The sequence below is a fragment of the Hippichthys cyanospilos genome, chromosome 3 (assembly GCF_059441005.1).
Source record: "Hippichthys cyanospilos isolate Australia breed blue-spotted pipefish chromosome 3, RoL_Hcya_1.0, whole genome shotgun sequence".
Lineage (NCBI taxonomy): Eukaryota > Metazoa > Chordata > Actinopteri > Syngnathiformes > Syngnathidae > Hippichthys > Hippichthys cyanospilos.
In genome coordinates, this window is record NC_142371.1 from 18,098,555 (window position 1) to 18,122,403 (window position 23,849).

Here is a 23,849-nt window from a genome sequence, read left to right on the forward strand (position 1 = left end):
GTTTCAAGGTGCTGATGATGATCGAGCTAAAAAATACATAATTGGGTACACCTGTAAACTCTACGATCCGTTCCACTCCAAAAGCAAAATCAAGATCAAATTGGTGTTATTAAATAAACAAAATGTATATTAATATGCACCGTATTCAAATAAATATGAATGCAGAATTGTTGAGAGAGAGCTCGTTGTTGCAAATGTAGATAATGACGTGTCCATCGAGAGGTCGTTTTTGTTTTTTCTTCGCAGCCAGTGATCAAATCTCGTCGTGACTAAAGACAAGAAAAAAAAAAAAACTGCTCGCACACATGCACGACAGTTAGTCGAAGTTTACGACGGATGCAAAGGAGACTCGACTAAGTGAGCCGTGTTCCACTTTTAGAAAAGCTAATTTGTTTATGAATATATCAAAAGTGAGTATTTTTAGGTTAACATGGCAGAATTTTCTTCCTTTCAGATATTCAACTCACGCCTTTCCCCAAACACACACACACACACACACACACCACAACTTTGAACAAAAATATGCAAATGAGACTTCCCTGTATTGTGAATGAAAATGTCGGACAGTAAAATGAAAATAAAATCAATACTCGTCCTCTATCAGCACTTGCTATCGGACGGGACACAAAAGCATCGCATCGTGCGACTCATCCATCCGGAGGACCGGCGAGGGCGGAGCCTATAGCCGGCTCCCGGGCCGGCATCTCCGGGCCCGGAGCTCTCCAGGCACCGGCGGCTCTCGGAGGTCTCCGGCCCGGCCCGGCCCGCTCTCCTCTGCCGGGGAGAGAGAGGGGCTCGGCCGGCCTCTTTATATACAAGGCCCCGGCATGCAGGATGTGCCGCCTCCTTTTAATTGATTTTCCCATAATCAAGTCGGTGTGTCCATCGATTTCCCTCTCGCAAACGCGGACGCCACCGGCAAGTAGTGCAACTTTCAACTGGGACCAAATATCGATCACGCGAGAAGAGGATGCGCCGCGTGCAAAATCGCGTACCTGCAACTGTCACGTGGCAGGTAAAGAGCGAGGCTTGGATTTTTTTTTTTTTTTTTTGGGAGGGGGGGTATACTACTACGCAGGTGCGCGCCCATTTTTGAATCAATATAACACACAAGAGGAAATAAAAAACGTTGAAGCGGACCGGATTCGTGTATGAAACGACTTTTTAAATGATAATCCTAATAATGAAAAGAGTACCAGTGCTTCCATCGGCGAACGTCTCCATCCACGCCACGCCACGCCACGCAAGCCAGCCAGCTTGTCTGGACAACACTGGGGATGGAGAGGATGATGGGGTACATGGGATGGAGGGAGGGGTGGGGGTGCGGGGGGGTCTTGATGCGGATGGGATAGGGGGCTCAGCAATAAAGCGAGGGGGTGTAGAAAAAAAGGTGGGGGGGCAAGTGGTAAGTCGCCATCCTTTTATAACCCCCCCTCCGCCTCCCTCCTCGTCTTCCATTCTTTCCCCATCCCTCATCCTCAATCTCTCTCAGCGGTTGCCATGGCGACCCGCTGGCTGTGGTGCTGAGGAGGAGAAAGCCAAAGAAGAGTGAGAGGGGATGCGGGGAGGAGGGGGAGGGAAAAGGTGAGTGCGCATGAGGAAAAGTTTAACTTCTGACTGATTGTGACGTCACATACCTAGCGTGCTTCCTGCTACGCGCCGCGTGAGCTGCTGTTTTGAATGGAAGGCCCAATGCGGAGGCAGCCGCCTCTTTAACGCCCCCTGTGGCGGATAGATGTAATAGACTGGAATCAAAATCTCAAAAATGTTTGATTTTTGTGGCGGTGTGGCGTTGGGTGAAACGTTTGTATTGGAACAATAATTTTTCAAATAAATATAAAAGCAATAATAGTATTAGCAGTAGTAGCAATTATGAAATAAAACAACGATCACAAATGTGACAGACCAATTATATATTTTTTTGTGGTAAAAAATTGAGAAACTTTAATGGCCATATACTATTTATGTACGAAAAATATCTAAAAAAAATAGTGTGGCTGCATCTTTAGACCTGAAAAAAGACATAGACTCAACTGTAATTTTTACTTTTGAAAAAAATTGACTGTGACTCTATATATGTATGCATTGAAAAAATGTAATTAACGAGAATACACCCCAGCGGCAGTGAATGATTTTAGGGGGTAACTTACCCTTCAAATTGCTTTGTTGAAAAAAAACGAGCCCACTCTTCCAAATCTCTTCCAAACTTGAACCAATTTTCTCCAGTAGCTTCTGGGAGGTTGTTTCTGCAAAATGACCAGCATGCTTAGCTCTTTCAGTGCCATGGACGAGAATTCTCGTCTTTTAAAATAGTAATAGGAATAATAAATAATACAATTCTGGTTAAATACGTTTTTATGGAGAGGAGTTTACACACTTGATTATTGCTTACCTAATAGAAGTCAATTGAGCACTGTAGTGACAACTGTGACCACTGGATGGCAGTGTTTCCACACATATACCATAGGCATTACCTATATGCAATTCAAAGTAAGGAATGGAAATGAGTCTTTAACGATAGCACCCATATTTACATAAATATATATGTTGGCCATGAAAGATGAGTGAAAATGCCTTCTAGAGTTTTCCTTTTCTGATAACGCTTGGCACTGTTAGGGAGGTGGAATAATTAAAAACTAAAAAAAACTAGAAATTGAAAAGCACGGCTATAAATAGTCAAGAGGCAATGGCTATTTTTTTTTTTTTTTTAGGAGGGGTGGGTTAAAAATTAATTAACGCCGCTTTGCTGCCATCTACTGGTGCCTGTGCATCAACAATGTTATTTCCAAGTTTAAAATTCACAGCGGAGCAGCATCAGACCCATCTCCAATGAAAAAATGTAAGTGAAGAGAATACTCTCCCATGGCAGTGAATGCATCATTGAAAATCAAGAGCCCACTTATCCAAATCCCCTCCAAACTTGGAGTACTTTTCTCCATCAGCTTCCGTCAGTTTACGTTTCTGCAAAAACCAGCTTAGGGGGTGGAATAACGAAGTCATCGGAGGTTGTCCTCCCGCACACCGTAACACGACATCACGCCCGTACATGACATTTTTCAATGAGGCGGGTCAATAAGCAGCGGCGGCGGCGGCATGGGACGCCATCAGCGAGAAGCGCCATACCCTGCGGGTTCTACAAACCATAACGGCGGTCCCGGCGGGTCCTATAGTGTCTATCAGCTTTAGATGACACGTTTCAATAGCGCGCTGATTTGGGCGCCTCCATCCAATCAAGGAGGTGAGAGGAAACACCTGCGGACAGCGGAATCAAGTGGAAGGCCGACCGCCGCCACGTGGCGGGAGCTTTTTGTGGCGCCGAGCAATTTGCACGCGGCCCGACACCTCTGATGGTGTTTTAGGCCAATAAAGGCCAGTGTGTGTGTATGTAATAGAAATGTTTGGCGTAATGCACCGCAGGTTATTCCCCGGGTGATTCCTCAATGGCGCCATAGCAACGGCGCTCTGACCCCTGCGGGAAACCTTGACCTGGATGGAGATGGGCCGGGCTTATGCGGCTCCGCTGGGCTAAACCGCCGGCGAGAGCCCTGACCTACATGGACAAAACAGACGTTCTCAAACGGGGGTGGGGGGATTTTAACGTTCAATCGCAAAGACGTAGTTTTACCTTTTGGGTTCCTTTTCTTCTTAGCCCTGAAATGCAATGCCGGGTTTTTGTTTGACATTTTTTTCAAGTGTTTTTCTTAGAGGGTATAAAATGGCTACTACTAACGTAATTGATTTGGTTCATCCAACGGCCTCTGTTCGTTCATTGCCACCATCTGATGCGTAGCTGGGGGGTGGGGGTGAGGCAAGAAAACAGGCCAAAATACAGACGTCAGGTGTTTTATTGTGTAATCCTTAAAAAAAGCAAAAAACTGAGAACTCACCAGTGATGGAAGTGGCGGCGAAAGCTCTCATAATGATTCTTTTTCTTGCTTTTGCTCATTTTAGGCGTCTTTTTTCATGAGAAGCCGAAAAAACCCCACTTCTTCTTCACTGTTGGGATATGGTGAACCCTGAGGTTCTTCTGAGGTGTGGGGTCGGGAGCAATCATGTGATCTATAAGATATGCGGGCGGCTTGAACTTTCGGTAGAAGATGCCAAGACCGCTCCAAATGAGCGCCCCGTTTTTTCCGGCAAGTGGCGACGGGGTCACCCAAGAGGAGGCGACATTATTCTGAGAAAAAGGAACATGACAGAGCGTCTGGATAGTGATGCAGACGCCGCAGACAGAGCCTGACTCTCCAGAAGACTATCGCGGCTTTTAAGAAGAGACTGAAGCTTTGAAAATGCCACGTTTGCCCAAGGCGGGCTTGGGGCACTTTGGCTGGCCAGAAAAAACACACACAAACACACACACACAAATATAACAACAAAAAAACTGTAAGCTTAAAGGAGGGTCTAAAAAATGTTGGTATTATATGGATTAAGAACTAAAGTAATGAATTACTTAAGATAATTAAATGCTAAAGTGAGAACAAGTACGAATCAAAGGATCAACTCAAGTGCTATATATACACACACACACACATATACATGTATGTGTGTGTGTGTATATATATATATATATATATATATATATATATATATATATATACACACACATACAGTATATACACAAACACACCATTGCGTGTCTGCACATTATTGATTTGAAAAGAAAAATAAAAGGCCACTCTCAAACTTAAGGTCACCACAACTTTTATTATTTTTACTAGTACTCACCCACAATATATTAGACCTCTAATATTATTCAACAAAAAAAAAACTGGCAAGCATCTTTTAACACAAAATTCCCAAGAAACTTATTTGAACCTCTTTCAACACTTTCTTTTCTGGGCCTGCAAAGTCCAAGCCTTCAGCCCGGCCCAGTCTTTTCGTTCTATTAGTTTTTTGTACTGTACGAGAGCGGGAGGGCGGGTGCTGGGTGGGGGGGGGGGGGGTGGGGGTGGGGGGGTGGGGGGGTCTTATTGATCGCCGTCTTCAAGTGAAGTCCGGGCATTAGTTCCAGCAGGCTGAGCAGGCAGCGTTCCTTTTCCGTCAAAAGACACTCTAGCCCGGATGTGCGCACTTTGGATCTTGATCTCCCCGCCATCCCCGGTATCGAGCGACACGCCGCCCCGGCGCGTACGCGTGGGACTCGCCGAGGAAGCTCGCGCGCGTCTTGAATTATCATGGCGGCCGGCGGCCTGATGACTCGTCCACGGTCGGCTGAAGCCGGCGGCTAATCGCCGATGTCATCTAGCGCTGACCACTGACCAGAGCGACGGCGAGGCGCCGGGTTATCTTCTTAGGACAATCCTGGATTCGCCTGCTTATCGTAAGCGTGTCACCCAAGTTAAGGCGCAAAGATGACTTTTTTTTTTCCCCTCGCCCGGCTTTTCCCACTTCGAACGTATTTACAGTACGGCAAGGTGAGTAAATTTTATCCGCAAGCAAACTGCGAGCGGCGTCAAAGTGGGGCGCTGCGGCAAAGTGGAGATTGTGTGCGACAAGGGTGAGCTTCTGTAACATTAAGAAGCAAGGGGGGGGGGGGGGGGGGGGGGGGGGGGTAGTCCTTCTCCTCTTCACAGTTGCCCAGTCCCAAAATACAATTCTTAGAAATCAAACTTTATCCAAATGGAGACTGTGGGCAAAGGCAAAAATAAGTGGAGCGTTAACAGTGTCGCTGCGATGCCTCAAGGATTTTTTTGAACTGAGTTTTTAATTTCATACTAAAGTTGTTTTTCTACCTCAAAAATGTTGCAATCGGGAGATTTTATCCAATAGGAGACTGTGGGCCGTACAAATACAAAATACTGACGTGACCAGAATTATGGGCAATGCTGTACATACTGTCGAAGTAAATGCCAATTTGCTCACTTTGGATTTCAACATCAACTGTGGGAAAAATTATTTATTTGATGAGATTGTGGGCAACACAAAAAGGTGCCACAGCAAACACTTGAGCCTCCAGAGTTATGGGAAAGGGCCTCCAAAGGTTGCAATGTTCTGATACTGGCCATTGATTACCACCTTAAAAAAAGATTCTTGTGGGGAGACAAAGTCACCCTGAAAGGAGATTATGGGCAACCCCATAACAACTTAATGCAGCAAAGTGTGACTTTGGAATATGAAAACAAAGCCCAGTTAAGGGCGAGCAGAAACTTTTTCTTGCTTTTCACTTCGATTTTAAATTTAATCTGAGAAGCGATAGATTCCCGCAGCAAAGTGGAGATTGTGGGCGTTTTTTTGTCAAGCGCTCAAAGTAAGGTCCTCCACCATTAAAGTCCAATGTCTTTTTTTTTTTTCCCTTCTACTCTGTTTAGTTTTACACTTCCAAGAGGAGACTATGGGCAGTACAAAAATGAATTGCTACAACAAAGCTGAGATGAAGTATTATACTGCAGCGACAAGAGACAAAGTCATCATCGTAGGTTGGTGCGCAGAGATCGATTTTCTACGACTTGCTTTGGTTTGATCAACTCATTCACTACCATTGACGCCTATTGACGTCAAGCATCCATTTAAACTGGGATGACAGTGTATGTGTTAAAAAGAAAAAACCCAAAATGGAGAGGACAAAGTACATACAAATATTCTTTTTTTTTTCCCCAAACAAACGCAAACTCATTCAACGGCAGGGACGTATTTTCATGTCTTTTAAGAGTCCGAACATTCAGTCCCATTTAATTATCGATTTTATACTTAGGTTTCCCGAAATTTAATGTCCTTAACGTGCTGAAGTATCGATGTGATACGTAAGTATCTGGGATTTAATGTCCTGACTCTTAGAAAAAAAAAAAAGTGAAACTATGTCCCTGCGATTGAATGCGTGAACACAATACATGCCTGGCATTGGATGAGATAACTCATTCAGAAATTAATTTTCCTAATGTACTCAAGTATCTGGTATTGAATGTCCGGACTCTTTAAAAAAAAAAATTTTACGTCCCTGGCATTGAATGAGATGCCAGGGATGTATTTTCACTTTTTTTTTTTTTAAGAGTCAGTCCGGATATTCAACCCTAGATACTTAAGTATAGATTTAATACTGAAGTATTTGGAAATTAATGTCCTTAATGTACTCAAGTATCAATTTCATACCTAAATGAAAATAAATACATCTTGAAAATACATCCATGGCATCGAATGAGTTAATAACAAACATAGTTTAGGTTTCAACCTCATGAAAAGCCTTTTGAAGGTAATCCTTTGCGAGGCTTTTAAAGACTGCATGTCCGAGGGAATTTTAAGCTAGGCTTACCACCGCGTCCTTTGCTTGTTCCTGCTTTGCCTTTGTCCTAACATGTCCTCTTTCCTCCCGCCGTCCTCTAAAAGTAGCACCTGGACGTGAAGTCAAATGGAAATGAGAAGCATTCGTCGTCTCCGGTCTCACTCCGAGGTTGAGGCTTGCCGCCACCTAGTGGCCGCTAGAGGTATCACACAAAAGGAAGGACCCGCCCCGTTCTCACCACGCCGAGACGGCGTCGCTCAGCAGCCGGCGGCCCTTCTCGTAGTCGTCCTGATCCACGCTGATGAGCAGGCGGATGTCCTCGGCGCCGGCCGCCGCCCTCAGCGACTCGGTGATGAAGACGCCTTTGAGGGCCTCCAGCAGCGCCCCGCTCAGGTAGTCCGCCCAGAAGGCGTCCAGGTTGTCCAGCTCGGTGAATTTGATGTCGCACACGATGGCGCCCAGGTCGCGGGAGCGCAGCAGCGCGTCCGCCTGCTGGAACAGCTCGAACTGCCGCTCCAGCGGGTGCCGCTTGTCCGAGGACACGCCGTCGCGCAGCACCGACTCGTGCTCCGTGTACTCGGCTCGCACGCGCAGGCGGATGTCTGGCCAACCGGTCCGAATAAGAGGGGGGAGAACAAGAGGGTACGGCAGTTAGGAACGTCGCTGTTGGCGGTTCGGCATTGCGCGGTACCGGCTTAGCTCCTGATTTTCACACTTTTTACTGGTTAAAAAAAAAACACTTACACACAAATATTCACACTTAACGAGACTGATAATTACTGACTAAAAACAAGCTTTAAATACATTGTTAAAGATCTAAACCCCAAAACATTTTTTTTTTACATTTAATTTAGCATCACTAAACACTGAGTTCTGCAGAAAGATCCATCGGATTTTATCCTTCTTAAGGTCGCCCGTTTTGCCACTTGCCGTCCCCCGAAAATGACATCACAGTTGCTCAGAGCTCAGGTATCAACCAATCACTGCCCAGCTTGCACGTCACGTGACCTAGCCCTTGTTGGGTGTTACCTGAGCAACCGTGATGTCAATTTCAATTAACAGCAAATGTCAAAATGGCCGCCTCCCTGAGACAATCTTGATTTTTGGGCCAATCAGTTTAAAAATAACCCATCACAAAATGTGGCAGTGTGTTTATTTTAAAATCCTGTTTATTGACTGCATATATTTACTTTTATACTGTTTATGGCTTAATCAAAACTATATCATTTAATAACTAAATTGAAATTTCCAAAAACTAAGTATCACAAGACACTGAATGCTAACCAATGAAAAAACAAAAGTCAAAACAAATTGAAAACTTTAACTAAAACTGCAAACTATTGTAACCACGGTCTACAGCTAAGATTCAAACCGAATAATCGACATTTTGTTTTTGCAAACTGGATTTTGTTAATAATATACCGCAAGCAAAAATATCACACAGCGTTTCATCTGCAAATGTTTCGTCAGTGCCGGCTGGAAAGCGTCAAGGGCGTGAGCCAAGCCATTTTGCTGGCACGCCACGCAAAATGGCCGCCGTAATTGATGAAGGGACTGAAGAGCAAGGGGGGGGGGTGGTTGGGTGACAGAAGTTGCTGACGATTACACTTTTCAGCGTACTGACATAAGTGGCGGGGCACTGACGAATGTCAGACCAAAAAAAACAAAACAAAAAAAAAAAAGTAAGTTGCCCACCTTTGACAAATAGTGTCCAAAAAGAAAAAAAAAAAAAGTGCAATGAAGTGGGGCAAAGTGGCCATTTTAGTGAACTGCGAATGAGAAATACTGCTGCCACGGAAGCGCTTTGACTTGGACACGGTTTCGGGTGCGCAAAATCCTCAGCGGAAGCTTAGAAAGAATTTGGTTCTTTTTTTTTTTGCTCAAATGTTGAAAGGATGAATGTGGCGGGGAGAGGATTGGCGGGCGCTCATGCAACTGCGCAAGATGGGAGGATACATACTGTAGCGCGTTCCCCCGTCTCACTATTCCAGAACGCTGGCTGCTTGGCGACAAACTCATCCGGCCCACTCCCCGGCTCTCTTTAGTGGGGAACAACAATTGGGACGGAACCTTATCCAACCAGAAACATCCACTCAGACAATGTGTCATCCTTTATGCATAGCGCAGCAGCCCAAAAAAATAAAAAAGACATTTAGGGCTACAAATATTTGATGTCCGATTTGGATTTCAATTAAAAGAGGCAAAAATAACGCATTAATTTTCAACCATTCAATAATGGCAGCCGAAATTCAATAAATTGAAATCACATGTTTGCAAATACTTAATTCTGATAATACAGATTTTCAATGGCTAACATTCACTGTTGAGAGGCTTAAATTTCAAGGACTTTGACTTTTTTTAAACTAATTTTTTTTTTTAAAAAAGATGAAAATTGTTTCTTGATTTCCTCCAAAAACATTTTTCTCCCCTTTTTTGTTAGCCAAGAATCTATTTATACATCTTTTTTCATGATTCTGTGTTTAAAACAGGCTGGTACTGAACGGGTTCATCTGTTGAAGCTCCAAATGAAGGGATTATAAAACAGCTGAGGCTTTATCGAGGAATTGCCGAACCTCGGCAGTCTACGCCATATTCAAATGTTTTGCGGATCTAGTTAATGGTGCTCCCGCTAACGAATGTTCCATGCGCAATTTGTCCGCGGGGAGCGGCGGCACACTCGACGGAGGCAAAGTTTGCAAAATGCCAACATTGGAAAGGCAAATGTCCAATTTGCCCATCGATTCTTGCATCTCTTAACATTTGCAAAAGAGCAGTGTGTTATAAGCAGAACTGTAATTAGGCTGATGGGAAGAAGAAAAAAAAAAAAAATCTGTGTGGTCACAATGGAATCCATCACAATGAGTGTCAATCAAACAGCCAACAGGAATTTGGTTACGGCGTTCTCGTTACTCAATTGCTTTGGTCAAAGTTTGCCATTTGAAAACATGGACCGGATTCACAAGTAGCGACAAACGCTAGACCGGGTGTGGGCGACCCGCCTCATGTGGCAACGCTTGGTTCAGATCGACTGCGCGGACCACGTCACAAGCGACGCGTTTGAATCGCAGTCAATGACGTTTGCGTGATAGGGCGACATTTATAGGACGAATTTGCTGCGATGAGACACGGAGCGTGACGCAAAACAGCTAATCGGTTTCGGGAAGGTAAACACAGGAAACGGAAATATAGCGCGGCCTTCCAGATTAAAAGCAAAAGCGTCGTTCTGCTCGTTCTTTCTTTGAACACGAACACTGCTAAGAGCTAAATGACGAACGGAGAACGTAAACAGGAAATACACTTTCAGATTAAAAGCAGTATTTCAAAATAAGACAAGAGGACAAACTGGAGCGCTTGAAGAATTCGTAAAACAGAATAAATCTCATCTTACTGCCCCTGCGCGTGAGCACGATGGATTCACAGACGTTGGTTCGGTCTGCTTGCTTCTTTTCATGAAAATAACCTTAACAAAAACTGCTCCAAGCAAATCCTCTGGCTGCAAACGCCCAACTGATTCTGTCCGCTTCCACCCTCCCACTACCATAATGAGCCTAAGAATCTGTTTGAGATTTTTTATATATATATATATAAACCTCTTCATTTCAGATGTAATGTGTTTGCGGCTCCCAATGTTGTCTTATCCGTAGAAACCTGATGGAAATGGCTCTTCAAATGTTGAAGGTTGCCAACCCCTGCACTGGACGCTAGCTAGCTAAAAGAGCCGTTGTAAGAGAGCGCTTGGAGAAAATTCACAGGTCAAACGTTGAGAAAAATAATGAGATAAAAGTGCTTTACCGTAAGTGGCAGCCCTAAGGACGCAAGTGAGCTTTTTAGGAGGAGCGTGAAGACCTGGATCAAATCTTGTTAGGACAAGAACAGTGCACCCATTGAACACAGCAGAGAAGACAAAACATCAGGAAGACTTCAGAGATGCAGTTTGGAGGTGAACACTCAAAAGTATAAGTACAGCGGAATCCCCCGAAAGTTGAAGCCATTCTATTGTCAGTATGTTCAAGAGCATTTTGCCCCATTGGAAATCATGGAAATGAGGAATGCGCCAATTATCGGCGTCAATATTTTGGAAAATTTCACTGAGGGGCGTGGCTCTTTTGATCGCATCAGGATTAAGGTCGCCAAAATGTCGCCCTGAGGTCGCCAAACGTCCTCCGGTCGTTTAAATTGTTTTCTTCTTCAACGTCCGGTGACCTCTGGTGACGTTTTGGCGACTCGTGGCGAACGTTGGCGACCTAAAAACACCGTGACGAGAACAAAAGAGCCACCCCCTTCGCCAACGTCTGCCCCTCAGTGGGGTAGGGGCTTTAGCAATTTGACAAATCGGAGTGCGCCTTTTACAAAAATCTTACAAAGATCGATAAATCAATTTAAAACTGCGTTAACGTCAGGGAACTATCGCCATTTCCAAAAGGGATTTGAAATCACTGTTAGCACCATGACTATTTTCCAAAATGGACTTCAATGAAACACTGCAGAGTAGGCATGGGTCGATAACTGTAATGGCAATATCATTGCCATTTTGAAAGTCACGGCTATTTAAAACAGTCCAAATCTGACAAAATCTGTATTTTTTTTTTTTACGTTTTTGTTGTGTTTATTAGGGCTGTGCGATTATGGCCAAAATAATAATAATCATAATTATTTTGGCCAATGTTGAAATCTCAATCATTAATCATGTATCTATTTATTGCCCATTTTGTAAACAAGCAGTATATAACCAAGGATTGATTCTAATTACTAATAATAAATAACCAAAATAAATGAAGGAAGAAAATAAAAAATTTAAATAAATTCACCAGAGACATGGCAAGAACTTGGCACACACATTATTCCAAATTTTGGGATTTTTTTCTTTTTTTTTTTCAAAATGGGTTTCATTGACAGCTAGCATGCTAATTTAGGAATCAAGTGAGAAACTCAATGCCATTTCATACTGGTAAATAATATATAAATAATATATTAGGGTGAGAAAAGCAGATGCTTTGGTCATGCAAACGTGGGAAACATTGCCCCCTGGTGGTACGATGACAAAGTGCTTGATTTGACATATGTACGGTCGCCGGCTTTTTGTCAGATATATTGCTGAGGATCAGATAAATTAATTGTGGCAGCCAATATCATTATCGCCATTAAAACTTCGTTAATTGCGCAGCCCTAATGTTTGTTATTGTAACAAATGCCGTATTACATATTTAACAATAAAACTGTTCATATGTTCTTGAAAAGTGGCTATTCACCAAATTTCAAATGATAAGGCAGTCATTTCAATACCGTGATATTTTTGCACAAGGTTACCACGCCGTCAAATTCTGAAATCGTCCCATGCCAACTGCAGAGCAAATCATTGTCCAGGGTTCAAATCGTTGAACGCAAAAGGAAACGTGACAATAACGGCATTAAAAAAACAAACAAAGCAAAAAATTTCTCCTTTCCGAGTGGACATCTCCTCACTTGTGAAAACACGAACATTGGACTTACTCCTTATATTGGCCATGGGAAAAAAAAAAAAAAACAACAAACAATAACAAGATTCAAGTACCCATTTAGGAGGAGTGGCGTGGCCTGCAGTGTCAACTTAATCGATCCTGGTTTCTGCTCAACGACTGACAAAAAAAAAAGAAAAGAACTCTGCGCTGTGCTTTTTGCGCAGTTTTGAGCGTTACGACTCGAGTTCTCCCCCCTGATTGTGTGAGGATACACTTTTGTTGGTCTGTTTACAACTGCAAACAAAGAGAGGAGAGAAAGACAGAGACAAGTGGTTTGAACATGTCCGCTGGGCGCTTCGCTAGCATCACAAGCAGGCATTCAACAGTGCTGGACGGCAAGATTCAAAATTGGCCACGACTTAACTTGAGCCAATAAAAATGAAAAGGCATCAATCGGGAAAGTCCGTAAGGGCGGTCGTGAGCACAGTTCAGTAGCGACCAGGCCGATTAGCAGTCAACCGGGCAGATTATCTGCGCCGATATTCGGCATTTGGACTTTTTAAATAGAAATGTAGCAATCACAATTACCTGATTGGAAATTGGGCCTGGGTGCAAGTTTTTCCGCTGATCAAATTTGGGGGTGGGAAATCGAGGTTTTCACAAAATCCTTTCATTACATCTTATTTATTTTTAAGGGCTACAAAGCAACAAAATTATCCGAACTACAGGGAAAGCAAAGTTCTTCATTTAACCCCTGGAGGAAACTTTGAGCCAACATGGGTTTTTTCATGTTTTTGATGTGTGATATGAAAGGAAAAGCATACAAAGAAAAAAAAAAAACACTAGGAGGCCAAAATATTGGTCAAAACATAACGACTTTCAATATGGCACGCTGCCGTGCCTTCTAAATGCTTGCAAATGGGAGGTTGAGAGGTACACGCTTTAGGTTTAAAATTTAGCCCATGTCGGGCTCATTTACAGCTATTCAAAATTAGAAAAATTGTCCATTTTGGACATATTAAAAACCCAATGTTTTATCATCCATTTCCACCCATTTTTTGCATTCATCCTTTCAATGGCCACCGCGTGGCGCTAGCGGCCAACTTATGACATTTGCAAGCCTGTTAATTACTTAGACGATTGGCTTAGCCTGGACTCCCATCATGCAAAATTCTTCAAAAGTCATAATACTGTAATTATGACAATATGTTTATATATACACTCTATGTGAAAACCAAATCTTACCCATAAGATTCCCTATCATCAGAAAATGATGCAACCGGGCCCAATTTCCCACAAGGATGGGGACATCCAATTTTCTGTTTCCACCATTCAGGTTCTAAATTGAATCAATTAAAACTACAATACTGTTAAAATATATATATAAATGCAGATTTCTTTTGTGTATAATATTCTTTTAAATGGTAGTTTCCACTCTGGTTCAAATAATTGCTGTAAACATGTCAAGGGGGGGGACCCAGTGACGTACTGTACTTGGGCGTCCGGCATGACGCTGACATTTAAAACGGCAGATCATGCTTCAGTTTGTTTGAAGGATCGAAGGACATGTTTAAAAAAGGACATTCCAAAGCAAGCGAGGGGTCGGGGAATGAGCACACAAGCAATCCCCCCCCCCCCCATTTGTGTGACCATAGGAGGGGAGACCCTCGTTTACCTTAGGCATGGGCCCATACGCATGAGCTGTTGGGCTTTTTTTTGTTTTGGTTTTGTTTTGTTCCTCAGTCTGAGTCCATCAGCCCTATTGCGCACCAATCCTGAGCCAACCTGCTGGGATCAAATGCGCAGTCAGGACAGCAGCAGCACAAGCAAACACGTTGACAGTCACAGGAGCATCACTCGCGTCCGGGGGCAAAGGTCTGCGCCCGAAACCATCGGGGCCTTTGTCAAAGGAAGGATATTGAGGAAAGTGCAAACTTCTGTTCAATTGTCAGATCGAGCAGCTACGTAGGAATCGCTCCATGGATTTTTCTTTTGAAAATGTTTAGGCAACAACTCAAGCAACATGGGAGGTTGAACACCAATGAGAATGAGAGCGTTTGACTTCTTGGAGGGGAAAAAAAAGTGTAGCATTTCCTATCGTGGATCAGAAAGGAGGGGACATGCAAATAATCAAAAGTTGCATGGTTTTTACATTTGATTTGATATCATTGGCTACTACTAACGTCCCCAGTGCAAGAGACAAGTTCCAGATCTTTCCTTCCTTTACGGTGACAACAATGCACAAGATCAAACGTCTCACTTGAGAGTTCAAATCGACTTCGGCGGCTGAACATGCTGGAAAATGGGAAGGGGGAAGAGTGGCATGAAGAAGCAGAAATTAAATGCAGGCAGACAAATCCAAACTAGTGATGGCCATGGGCGAAATGGTCTTTTTTTTTCTTCTAAACTCCTGTACTAGTACTCCAAGAATTAATTTTGCGAAATTTGTAATTGAGCACGGTCACAGGACCAAAACAACAACAAAACGACAAATATTGCACAACACAGACCTTGTCAGCGAACCGATGCAAATTGAGGACATGTTGCAACAAAGCCTTTTGCAGTATTTTAACAATTTTCGGGTCATTTTATTCCACATCATTCTCAAAGTGTTTTAGTGGAGGGATGGCACACTCCTGCTAGTGTGATAACCAAGTGGTCGCCCCGTGTTGAACTTTGACATGTTGTGACCACCTGGGTGGAATTTCAGCTCCCTGGCGTCTTCTTTCAACACTTTCCCTTTAATAGGAAATGCCTTTGATGTAAAAATCAAAGGAGTGGACAAAATATCGAGTTTAAATGAAAAATTTTCAGCCTTTGTTGCAGTCAGACAGTGTGCGCCATGATGTCAACAAATGAGGATTCTTCAATCGCAATTGGTATGCCCGGCCCTGATCCAAAGAGGATTTTCAATGGTTTGAAATCAGATGCAGAACAGACGGATCACTTGACATGACACTCAAATTTAAAACTGTATTAGTACCATATTTCGCCGCGTACAAGTCGCCGCAAAGGCTGAAACTAACGTTGCAACAATAAAGCATTTTTTTGACACAGCTGAATAATTATTCGTCGAAAAGCCCTCAAAGACATCATCCCCGTCTGCCAAATAGCTCCTCCCATTTAAAGCGACGTTAATCAACGTGTATATATTTTCTGTTCCATATAAGTCTGGCATTCTGATGACAAACACCATTTGTGCTTTATCATTGCGGCGGCAGAGCAAAGCTTGAGGGAAGTGGAAGATGTCAAAAATATAGCAAAAAAATTAAATAAAATAAAACCAGGGAACGGTTTTGAGAAAATGTGTGAATAACGTGAAGGTATGAACACTGTGTTCTTACTGCATGAGGCTTTGGGACGCGGGGCCGGCCTGCTGACCCTCTTGGGCTTGCGGGTCCAGCCGTGCCCTCTCTTCTTTCTCCTGGGCCTCTGCGCGGATAATACGGTCACTGGGGGCTCGGACCCTACGACAGAAAAAGCCAAGCACACGACAAAAGTCAACCTAAAGGAAGCGAAAATGCATAAACTAGTTTTCCATTTCAATATTTTACTGGCAAATAAAATGTATTAATCCCAACAAAGATAAAAAAAAAATGAGAGACGTTTACAATAGGTACTGACTACATCGTGCCATTTAAAACAATAGACCACCTCCTTGGATATTTTTAGCTATAAAAATTATAATATTTTGTCTATAATTGAGTACAAGCAATTTTTAGAACTTCTTTAACCTGACACTTTTTTTTAAATACATAGAACATAACGTTTGAAATCACAAGCACAGAGTGTGAAGAAAAGTGAGATGTTTTGGCCTTATTGTCAAGCCCTATTTATTTGATTATGGGTACCAATCAATCAAAGAAATATGGGTATATCCCTTGAAGCTCATTAATACCAACCAATCTTTTCACTAATAATGCTTGTTTTACTTTCTGTTTTTAAAGTTACTTGAATATTTTGCCGTGCACTTGAAGCTTGAACGTCAAGCATTTTGACTCATATTAATCCCAGATAAATTCATAACATTTTACTGGTGAAAATGGCCAAACAAGTGTACTGTCTATTGAAAAACAAGTTGTTGGAGGGTTCAGAATTTCCAAAACATATTGCATGCGTAATAATGGTTGACGACGACAACATTGAGTAGATGTGGCTAAAAGAAGAAGGCATATAGGTGATCGTAGACTCGAAGGAGCGGTTATACCTGTTATAACGTCGTGCGTGGAAGAAAGAAGAGGCCTTTCTGCTGGCCTCTGGGAAGACATGCTTAGGCCAGGAGGACACAACAACTCTCCCCGCTCTACTCGGCATTGCTTGGTTGTTCTTTGGGGCGATACTGCAATGACAGAAACGCAATGAAGAAGAGCAGGAAGGAAAAAAGAAACAAATGTGAATGAAGAAGGAAGAGAGAAACAAAGGAAAGAAGTATGAAGAACGGCAAGGGCGAAGAAAGGGATAAAACCAAGGAAGGCAGAAAGGAACTATGGTAAGAAAGAAGGAAGGAAAAATGAAATTAGAAGAGTATGAAAGGCAGAAAGGAAGGAAGGAAGGAAGGGACAAAGGAAGGAAAAATAAGGAAGGCAGGAAAGAACAAAGGTAGAAATGAAAGAATGACAGAAGGGAGGCAGAGAGGAATGATGTAAGGAAGGAACAATGGTAGGAATCAAAAAAAGAAGGAAGCAAAGAGTGACGGAGGGAAGGAATTAAGATAGAAAGGAAGGCAGAAAGATAGGCAGCAAGGAAGGAAGCATCACCGGTTCTTCTCCTCTTGTGGGACACGAGATGCAGCAGGTCATGTCGGGTGAGGACCCTGAGGAGCTGCAGAAGCGGCTCCAGGTTGCCTTCGCTGATGTAGCCGCGCCTCTCCAGTTCCAGTAACAGGTCCAGGCCGTTCCTGGGCTTGAAGCAGTCCAGCGCGGGCGGCTGGCGGCCCTGCGACTGCAAGTGCCTCCAGGCCTCCAGGAGCCTGGGACTCGGGGCCTCGCCCGGGTCGAGCGCCTCGTCCCCGTCGGGCCTCACCGTCCAGCCGGCGGGGTCCAAGGGGTGAACGCGGGCGCAGGTTTCGCTCAGGAGGAAGGAGAGCACGTCGATGTCGGCGTCCGTCAGCTGGGAGCCCACCACTTGGAAGACCTCGTGCAGGGACAGCAAGCCATAAAACGCCAGGCACTCGGTTTCGTCCCATTCGAGAGAGTGCCTCGGCGCCGAGCTGGCCATGGTGATTCACCCACTACCTTTTAAACCTTGCTCCTGGTCAAGACAATAAAAGGGCAAATGCATAAACGAGACATTCCCAGCAGAAATTTATTTTGAAAAACCAAACCGGAACCGCACTAATAACTTGACGGATTTGAAGGTGTAGTTGGGGGGAAGGGGTGCACGCCCATACTTTAGACAGGTGTTTTAACAAGCTAGCAATGCCAACAAGCTAACTTTTGCAACGACAGAAAGTCCATTCAAAAGGCATACCTTTTGTTGTTTGTATTTTCTACGACAGTCGACTCATTCCTGGACGAGAAATAACATAACAGAACACTTCAATAATGTGCTTACATAGCAGGCGTCAGCTTGAGTTAGCACGAGAGAAGGCACCAACGTCGCGCTAATTAAACGGGTCTTTAGAAGACTACAATCAATATTTACACCTTTCTTGACTCGCGAAGCTATCAAAATTAAACTGTCACTGCGTCGAGACGGCGACATTTAAACAAACAGCTGAGGAAAACAACCCACCTCCCTGTTTATATACAGACAGCCCGACTACTTCCTTACGTTGAGAAACTGGCCAATCAACGCTCGAGCTCTGCTTAGCTACGTCACATTTTATCGCCGGTTAGACTTTTCTTTACAACTTTTCCCCATTTGAAGCGGCTCCAAGAAACAATAGCTGATATGGAGTCGGTGATTCAAATTAACTTTATGTTTCAGGTGGATCTGATTTAGTAGCGTTACATTTACTCAAGTCTCATCACCGAAAAAAAGAAAATGGTTTATAGGCTGATCTGAGATCTGTTTCTGAAAAATCGTTGGGGGAAGAAGACAGTTAGTTAAAAGCGCGTTTCTTTCCATTTTGATCTGTAAATATTACCACGAATTCTCAAACACAATAAAACATAATATTCTTAATAACACTAAACAAGAAGCAGACATAAATTAAAAAGCCTATCCGTTTCTTGAATACCAATCAACGCCAAGTAACTAGAGTTTAAACACTACCCTTTCATCAATTTTGCTGGTCTGATGTCAGTTTACGTGACCGTCTTCCTCACAAACTAGCGGAATAACACTAATGCTGAATCTGATTTCAAGTCAGTTAACGTTGTTTGCAAAGAACACATATTATAATAATAAGCTTGTCTGGAATCAGATTTAATATCACCGTGTCGCCTGAGAATGGAGAAACATCTGATTCTAGATCTGTTTATCTCTTGTAACGTAATGTGCGATTGTGGGTAAAAATAATTACGTCACTTCCGTCAACACAAGGAGGCTTCAGGGCTACTTGGGTTTGTGTGTTTTCTCTTAACAGTCGTTACTCATCTAAAGCATATTTATCTTTTTGGGGAGGGGGGGTGTTTTAACCCTGTCGTATGCTCATTTGGGGGGGGGGGGGGGGTAACTCCGAGGAAATCTACGCGTGCTGTGCTGTTTTCTAGCCATATTTGAAACAAAGACGAAAAACGACGGCTATCATCAAATATAAACATCTACTCTGTGATTTACTCTCGCCGATTCGGAAAGTGTTCGAAAGTGTATTTTTATGTAAAATTCACGCAGTCAGTTGGTGACTGTTTAAACAAATAATTGTGACGTGTCGGTGTTGCCGAGCATGCGCTAGACTCATATTTTCCACTGGCGATACCACAGTTTGTTGTGCAAATTACGATATTTCCTCGTCTATCGCGGGGGTCTCGTTCCACTAATACCCGCAGTAACCAATTTCCGCAAAGTAGTGATCTTTTTTTGCTTTTGCTCCCTTTTTTGTTTTGGGGAAAATTGCATGATCATCTTTGTGAAGTGTTTTTTAAGGCAGAGAATATTTAATATTACGCATTTCACATTTTAGGGTTCAAAAAGAATAAGTCGATGCAAGTTCCAAAGGGTGAGAACTGCCAGGTGGACATGGAGAGCAAAGCTGGAGATGTTTTCGCCGCTGAGGACGCTCACCCGACTGGCGTGACTGGCGCAGCTGGGATCCTTGCCAAGTAAGTTGCACATATCCATGAATACATCGTCTTAGTATCGAATTGTGACTCTGTATCGGCAGATCTTCAAAGATCAGGTGACTCGGGCGCAAGAAAGGTTTATTTACAAAAAGGATACCGTGAATTATTTTCATATTTGAAACTGAACTACGTACATTTGTGACTTTTGCAAATTCTGCTGGTAAATGCATGACTTCTAATTTATAGTAGCCACAAATTATATTTTGTAGCTGCAGTATGACTTAGGGAAAAAAAAATATTTACCTGTATTGTCAGAAAGTTTTGGGTCTCATATTTTTCATTAAATTTTCCACTTCGTTTTTTGTTCACGTTGCTCTTCCTGCTTCATCTTCCTTGAATGCTTGTACTGTGCCTTGCTGTTCTTTGCTCAAACACACTTCTGCCCCCTAGTGGAGGAAATTTCAGCTCCCAACTGCCCCCCCCCCCCCCATTGATTCTTTTATGATGTAAAAAAAAAAAAAAAATGAAAGGAGTTTCCATAATTTGTAACATAATGCCACAAGGTTTTAAAAGACGTATTAGCACGTTTTTGGTTGAGAATTGGTGAATTTTTGCATCCCCAGGCTGGGCCTCCCCAAGGGTTTTTCAGCCAGCGTGGCCAAAGAGTGGCTGGACCGGCGTCGCTTGTCCATCCGCCCGTGGTCCAGCTTCGCCGACCAGCGCAAGTTCTCCAAGCCGCGCAACTTTGGCGAGATGTGCCAGCGCGTGGTCAAGAACGTGGACACGTACAACAGCAACTACACCTTCATCTTCCTGGGACTCATCCTCTACTGCATGTAAGCGCGCTTGGCGCGGGCCAGGGCGCGCGTCCGGACCCCCCCGCGCGCTGACCCCACGGATCTCCGGAATGTTTGCAGAATCAGCTCTCCGATGTTACTGATCGCGTTGGCCGTCTTCGTGGGCGCCTTCTACATTATCCATCTTAAATCGCTCGAGTCCAAGCTGGTGATTCTTGGTAAGCTTTCATTTACCCCCAAGTGTCGCATTCATTTTCTTCCATTTGCGCCAGCAAGGTAGATGAAGGTAAAATGAATCTTGGACGTATATAGCCGTCCGTGGCGGTGAATGAGTCGTTGTGCATCACGGTATCTTTTTCAGGCAAGGAGCTGACTGTCCCGCACCAGATGAGTCTGGCCGGAGGAATCTCCTTACCCGTCTTCTGGTTGGCCGGAGCCGGAGCTGCTGTCTTTTGGGTTCTGGGTGAGTTTGTTCGCTTGAACAATCTTCATTCTGCCTATAGTTTCAAATTAGTTGTTGTTTTCTTCATCAGACAGTGGCAAGGCTTAAAAGCGCCAAAATTCAAAGTAAAAAACTTTAAAATCTTAAAATTTTGAGGAGGCCTTAGAAATGTTAAGGCTGAATTTGAGTTTTTAAGCCTTGTCACTGTCTGATAAAGAAGAAAATGAATTTTAGAAATTATTTACATGTGTAACGTACTTATAATGGTATATACTGCATTAGCATATAATGGCATGCTAATGCTAATTGTGATTGCTAACTCGTTAGCATACGCAAATGCGTCAAAAGCAGGACTGACGCTTTGACATGAATTCAGCAATGAGATACTTTGTTTTCATTCTGCTAATTCAGTTAAACAAATTAGTGTGCCGCCATCTTCTGGTCAGCTGTAGACATACAACCGCCGTTGATTGGAGTCGTAGTAGTTTGATGAAGGGGAGATTACGTTATGGCAAAAAAAAAAAAAATGTAATGGACACTTGAACCAGATCCAGTTTTAACGGTGAGTTCTTGAACGCACCGCAGTGACCAGTCGTGGCAGGAGCCATTTTTAGTAAAACAGGACTGTTTGGACGCTATTTATGATACAGCGCAGTAGCGAATTAACAACTAGTCATTTCCCCTTCAATTTCAGGGGCCACCTTGGTTGTGATCGGCACTCACGCCGCGTTCCGAGAGCTGGAAAGCGCAGAGTTGGAGGAGCTGCTCATGGAGCCCGTGTGATTTGGGGCGGCTCCTTTACGACGCCTTGCTGTTACGTCATCGCTTTGTCAACCGATGCCAAATTTGACTTTGCACGCATTTTACGTCATTGTATTGATGCAGCCCTGAAATTGATAAAAAGTGCAATTCTATGTTGACTCTGCATAACTAATATTTGGTTTTTTTCGTGTACATTCTTATGCATATTACTAGTTTCCTGAATGCTGACGTATCATGTATATGACGTTCGATATTTTCAATGGGTCATATCTCGGGATTGCCAATATAAATAAATTGTTCACCATACAAGCCGAATGATGTTGCCTGTTTATTTGTAATGTAGCGGAAAACATTTAAGAATTTCATGGAATCTTCCAATCATCCTGGTCACTAGGGGGCGCTGACAATGACTGGAAAATGAAGCTTCATGAACCACTTGATACGTATATATTTTTGCTCCTCTAGATGGCACTCTTTGCTTAAAAATGCAGTACATTATATATATATATATATATATATATATATATATATATATATATATATATATATACACACACAAAAACAATTCAAGCCCAGAGTAAAGTGTGTGTCGTTTGACATTTTCCACACACAATTTACAAAAGAGCCTCTGGATAATGCAAGAAAATAATTAAAAAAAAAAGCTTATCTTCCGGCCGTCGACTCGGAATGCGGCATCGCTCAAACGCAGCCCTTCTTGCGACCCGTGTGACCCGTGCTCCAGAGAACACTCTCTCGCTCAGGTTACCATGACAATGACCTTGACACCGCCAATACGCGTGTCTCACACACACGCGCACACGCACACAAGCGCTGGCTTATTCACTGCGGCAAAGGCGAGGATCGATATTCTATTAAATGGAGTGTGGTTGAAGGTGCGGGAGGGGGCGGGGATGAACACAGTGGCGCCGCGCTCACAATACGGCAACGCCGTGTGTGTGCACGTTTGAATGCTTCTTACATTTTTCGCAGTGTCGCCCCGTCCATCATGTGAACATTTGCTTCATTAAGACAAAGGTGACCAAGATGCGCAATGTTGCCAATCCCACTCTAGGTGGCAGCCCAGATGGATGCTTGAACATATAGATGTATATTAGGGGTGGAACCAAAAAAAAAAAAAAAACGCCTTTGAAGCAGAAAATCCGTTTTTGATCCAAATTGTCTTTTTTGAAGGGACATGCCTTGGTGCAAAATGGCACATTTACTATACTGACAATTTAAAAAATATACGTACACGTGGCATTGTGCTTTATATATATATATATATATATATATATATATATTATATTATATACACACACACACACTATTTGGGTTGAAAATAGCATTGTAAAATACTGTACTTGCAATTGATGGGCATTGCGCTGCTGCCCGCTTTGTCCACCTGGGGGCAGTAAACGAATTATAACACATTTTAAAGTGACTGTATAAAGATGAATACAAATAATTATACATTTCAAAACCTTGCAAATAAATGTGTTCTTAACGACTTAACAGTATGTTTGAAATATAATCGTAGGTCTAGTTATGAAATGATATTACATGGGGGGTTTGTTATTGTTACCACAGCTGTAGTAGTAGTATTACTGCATTTACCGTAATGCCACTGAAGCTCCCACAGGCACGTGCGAAAAATTATACTCCCGTTAAGAATAAACACTTAATTAACATCCATCTGTGTCATTTTTCTTTCATTGAGATTTTCATCTAGATAATTGCTCATTAATGCTGACACTTTTTGTACGTCAAATACTAAATAGTATTTATATTCAGACCATATATATATATATATATATATATATATATATATATATATATATATTTGCAAGTGGGCGGGGCCGAGTCCCTCCTTCCTGTGTGTGTGTGGACGCAGCAACTCGGCACCACCAAATGCATGTGGAGACACTGTTCATTCATCGTTAACGTTCCGTTGGCATGTGACAGGATTTCATTTTGGTTTATATATATATCTATATATATTTTAAACAAAGAGCCACAGTCAGTGTGAAA

At 43.0% G+C, this 23,849-nt stretch overlaps 2 protein-coding genes and 1 long non-coding RNA gene across 12 annotated transcripts; 1 reads left to right on the forward strand and 2 right to left on the reverse strand.

The window, feature by feature from the left end:
- Positions 1-1,397: 1,397 nt before the first annotated feature.
- Positions 1,398-2,238, reverse strand: LOC148426041 (uncharacterized). Its single transcript, XR_015865016.1, has 3 exons — positions 2,151-2,238; positions 1,638-1,722; positions 1,398-1,523 (listed from the first exon to the last, which is right to left on the reverse strand). It is a non-coding gene; the product is annotated as an uncharacterized LOC148426041 (long non-coding RNA).
- A 1,826-nt stretch (positions 2,239-4,064) lies between these two features.
- dedd2 (death effector domain containing 2) lies at positions 4,065-18,432 on the reverse strand. Of its 10 annotated transcripts, none has more exons than XR_015865102.1 (9): positions 18,124-18,388; positions 17,412-17,904; positions 16,862-17,138; positions 15,999-16,121; positions 14,330-14,442; positions 12,927-12,948; positions 11,009-11,062; positions 9,177-9,255; positions 7,669-7,818 (listed from the first exon to the last, which is right to left on the reverse strand). XR_015865102.1 is itself a non-coding variant. In XM_088410879.1 (8 exons), the coding sequence occupies exons 3-8, from the start codon at positions 17,869-17,871 to the stop codon at positions 5,605-5,607; spliced, it is 1,326 nt and encodes a 441-aa protein (XP_088267005.1). In that variant the 5' UTR covers positions 17,872-17,904; positions 18,124-18,162; positions 18,388-18,432; the 3' UTR covers positions 4,685-5,604. The 10 variants fall into 10 exon arrangements, 4 of the variants coding, with proteins under 4 accessions (XP_088267006.1, XP_088267005.1, XP_088267004.1 ...); XR_015865101.1 differs by having other exon boundaries at positions 9,177-9,286; XR_015865100.1 differs by having other exon boundaries at positions 11,009-11,073; positions 12,768-12,948.
- Positions 18,433-19,093: 661 nt separating this feature from the next.
- Positions 19,094-22,136, forward strand: rabac1 (Rab acceptor 1 (prenylated)). Its single transcript, XM_088410828.1, has 6 exons — positions 19,094-19,160; positions 19,721-19,859; positions 20,444-20,656; positions 20,738-20,835; positions 20,979-21,080; positions 21,754-22,136. The coding sequence occupies exons 2-6, from the start codon at positions 19,741-19,743 to the stop codon at positions 21,840-21,842; spliced, it is 621 nt and encodes a 206-aa protein (XP_088266954.1). The 5' UTR covers positions 19,094-19,160; positions 19,721-19,740; the 3' UTR covers positions 21,843-22,136.
- The last annotated feature ends 1,713 nt before the right edge of the window (positions 22,137-23,849 follow it).

What these genes read in the sequence shown, in the direction of transcription:
- dedd2 (XM_088410879.1), bottom strand. Translation starts at nt 17,871, where the DNA reads ATGGCCAGCTCGGCGCCGAGGCACTCTCTCGAATGGGACGAAACCGAG. An exon ending in GCGTCCCAAAGCCTCATGCA is followed by an intron (nt 7,819 to 15,998) that starts GTAAGAACACAG and finishes CCGGTTGGCCAG; the next exon opens with ACATCCGCCTGCGCGTGCGA. An exon ending in AGCGACGCCGTCTCGGCGTG is followed by an intron (nt 7,327 to 7,454) that starts GTGAGAACGGGG and finishes CTTCACGTCCAG; the next exon opens with GTGCTACTTTTAGAGGACGG.
- rabac1 (XM_088410828.1), top strand. Translation starts at nt 19,741, where the DNA reads ATGCAAGTTCCAAAGGGTGAGAACTGCCAGGTGGACATGGAGAGCAAA. An exon ending in GCAGCTGGGATCCTTGCCAA is followed by an intron (nt 19,860 to 20,443) that starts GTAAGTTGCACA and finishes TTGCATCCCCAG; the next exon opens with GCTGGGCCTCCCCAAGGGTT. An exon ending in GGACTCATCCTCTACTGCAT is followed by an intron (nt 20,657 to 20,737) that starts GTAAGCGCGCTT and finishes GAATGTTTGCAG; the next exon opens with AATCAGCTCTCCGATGTTAC.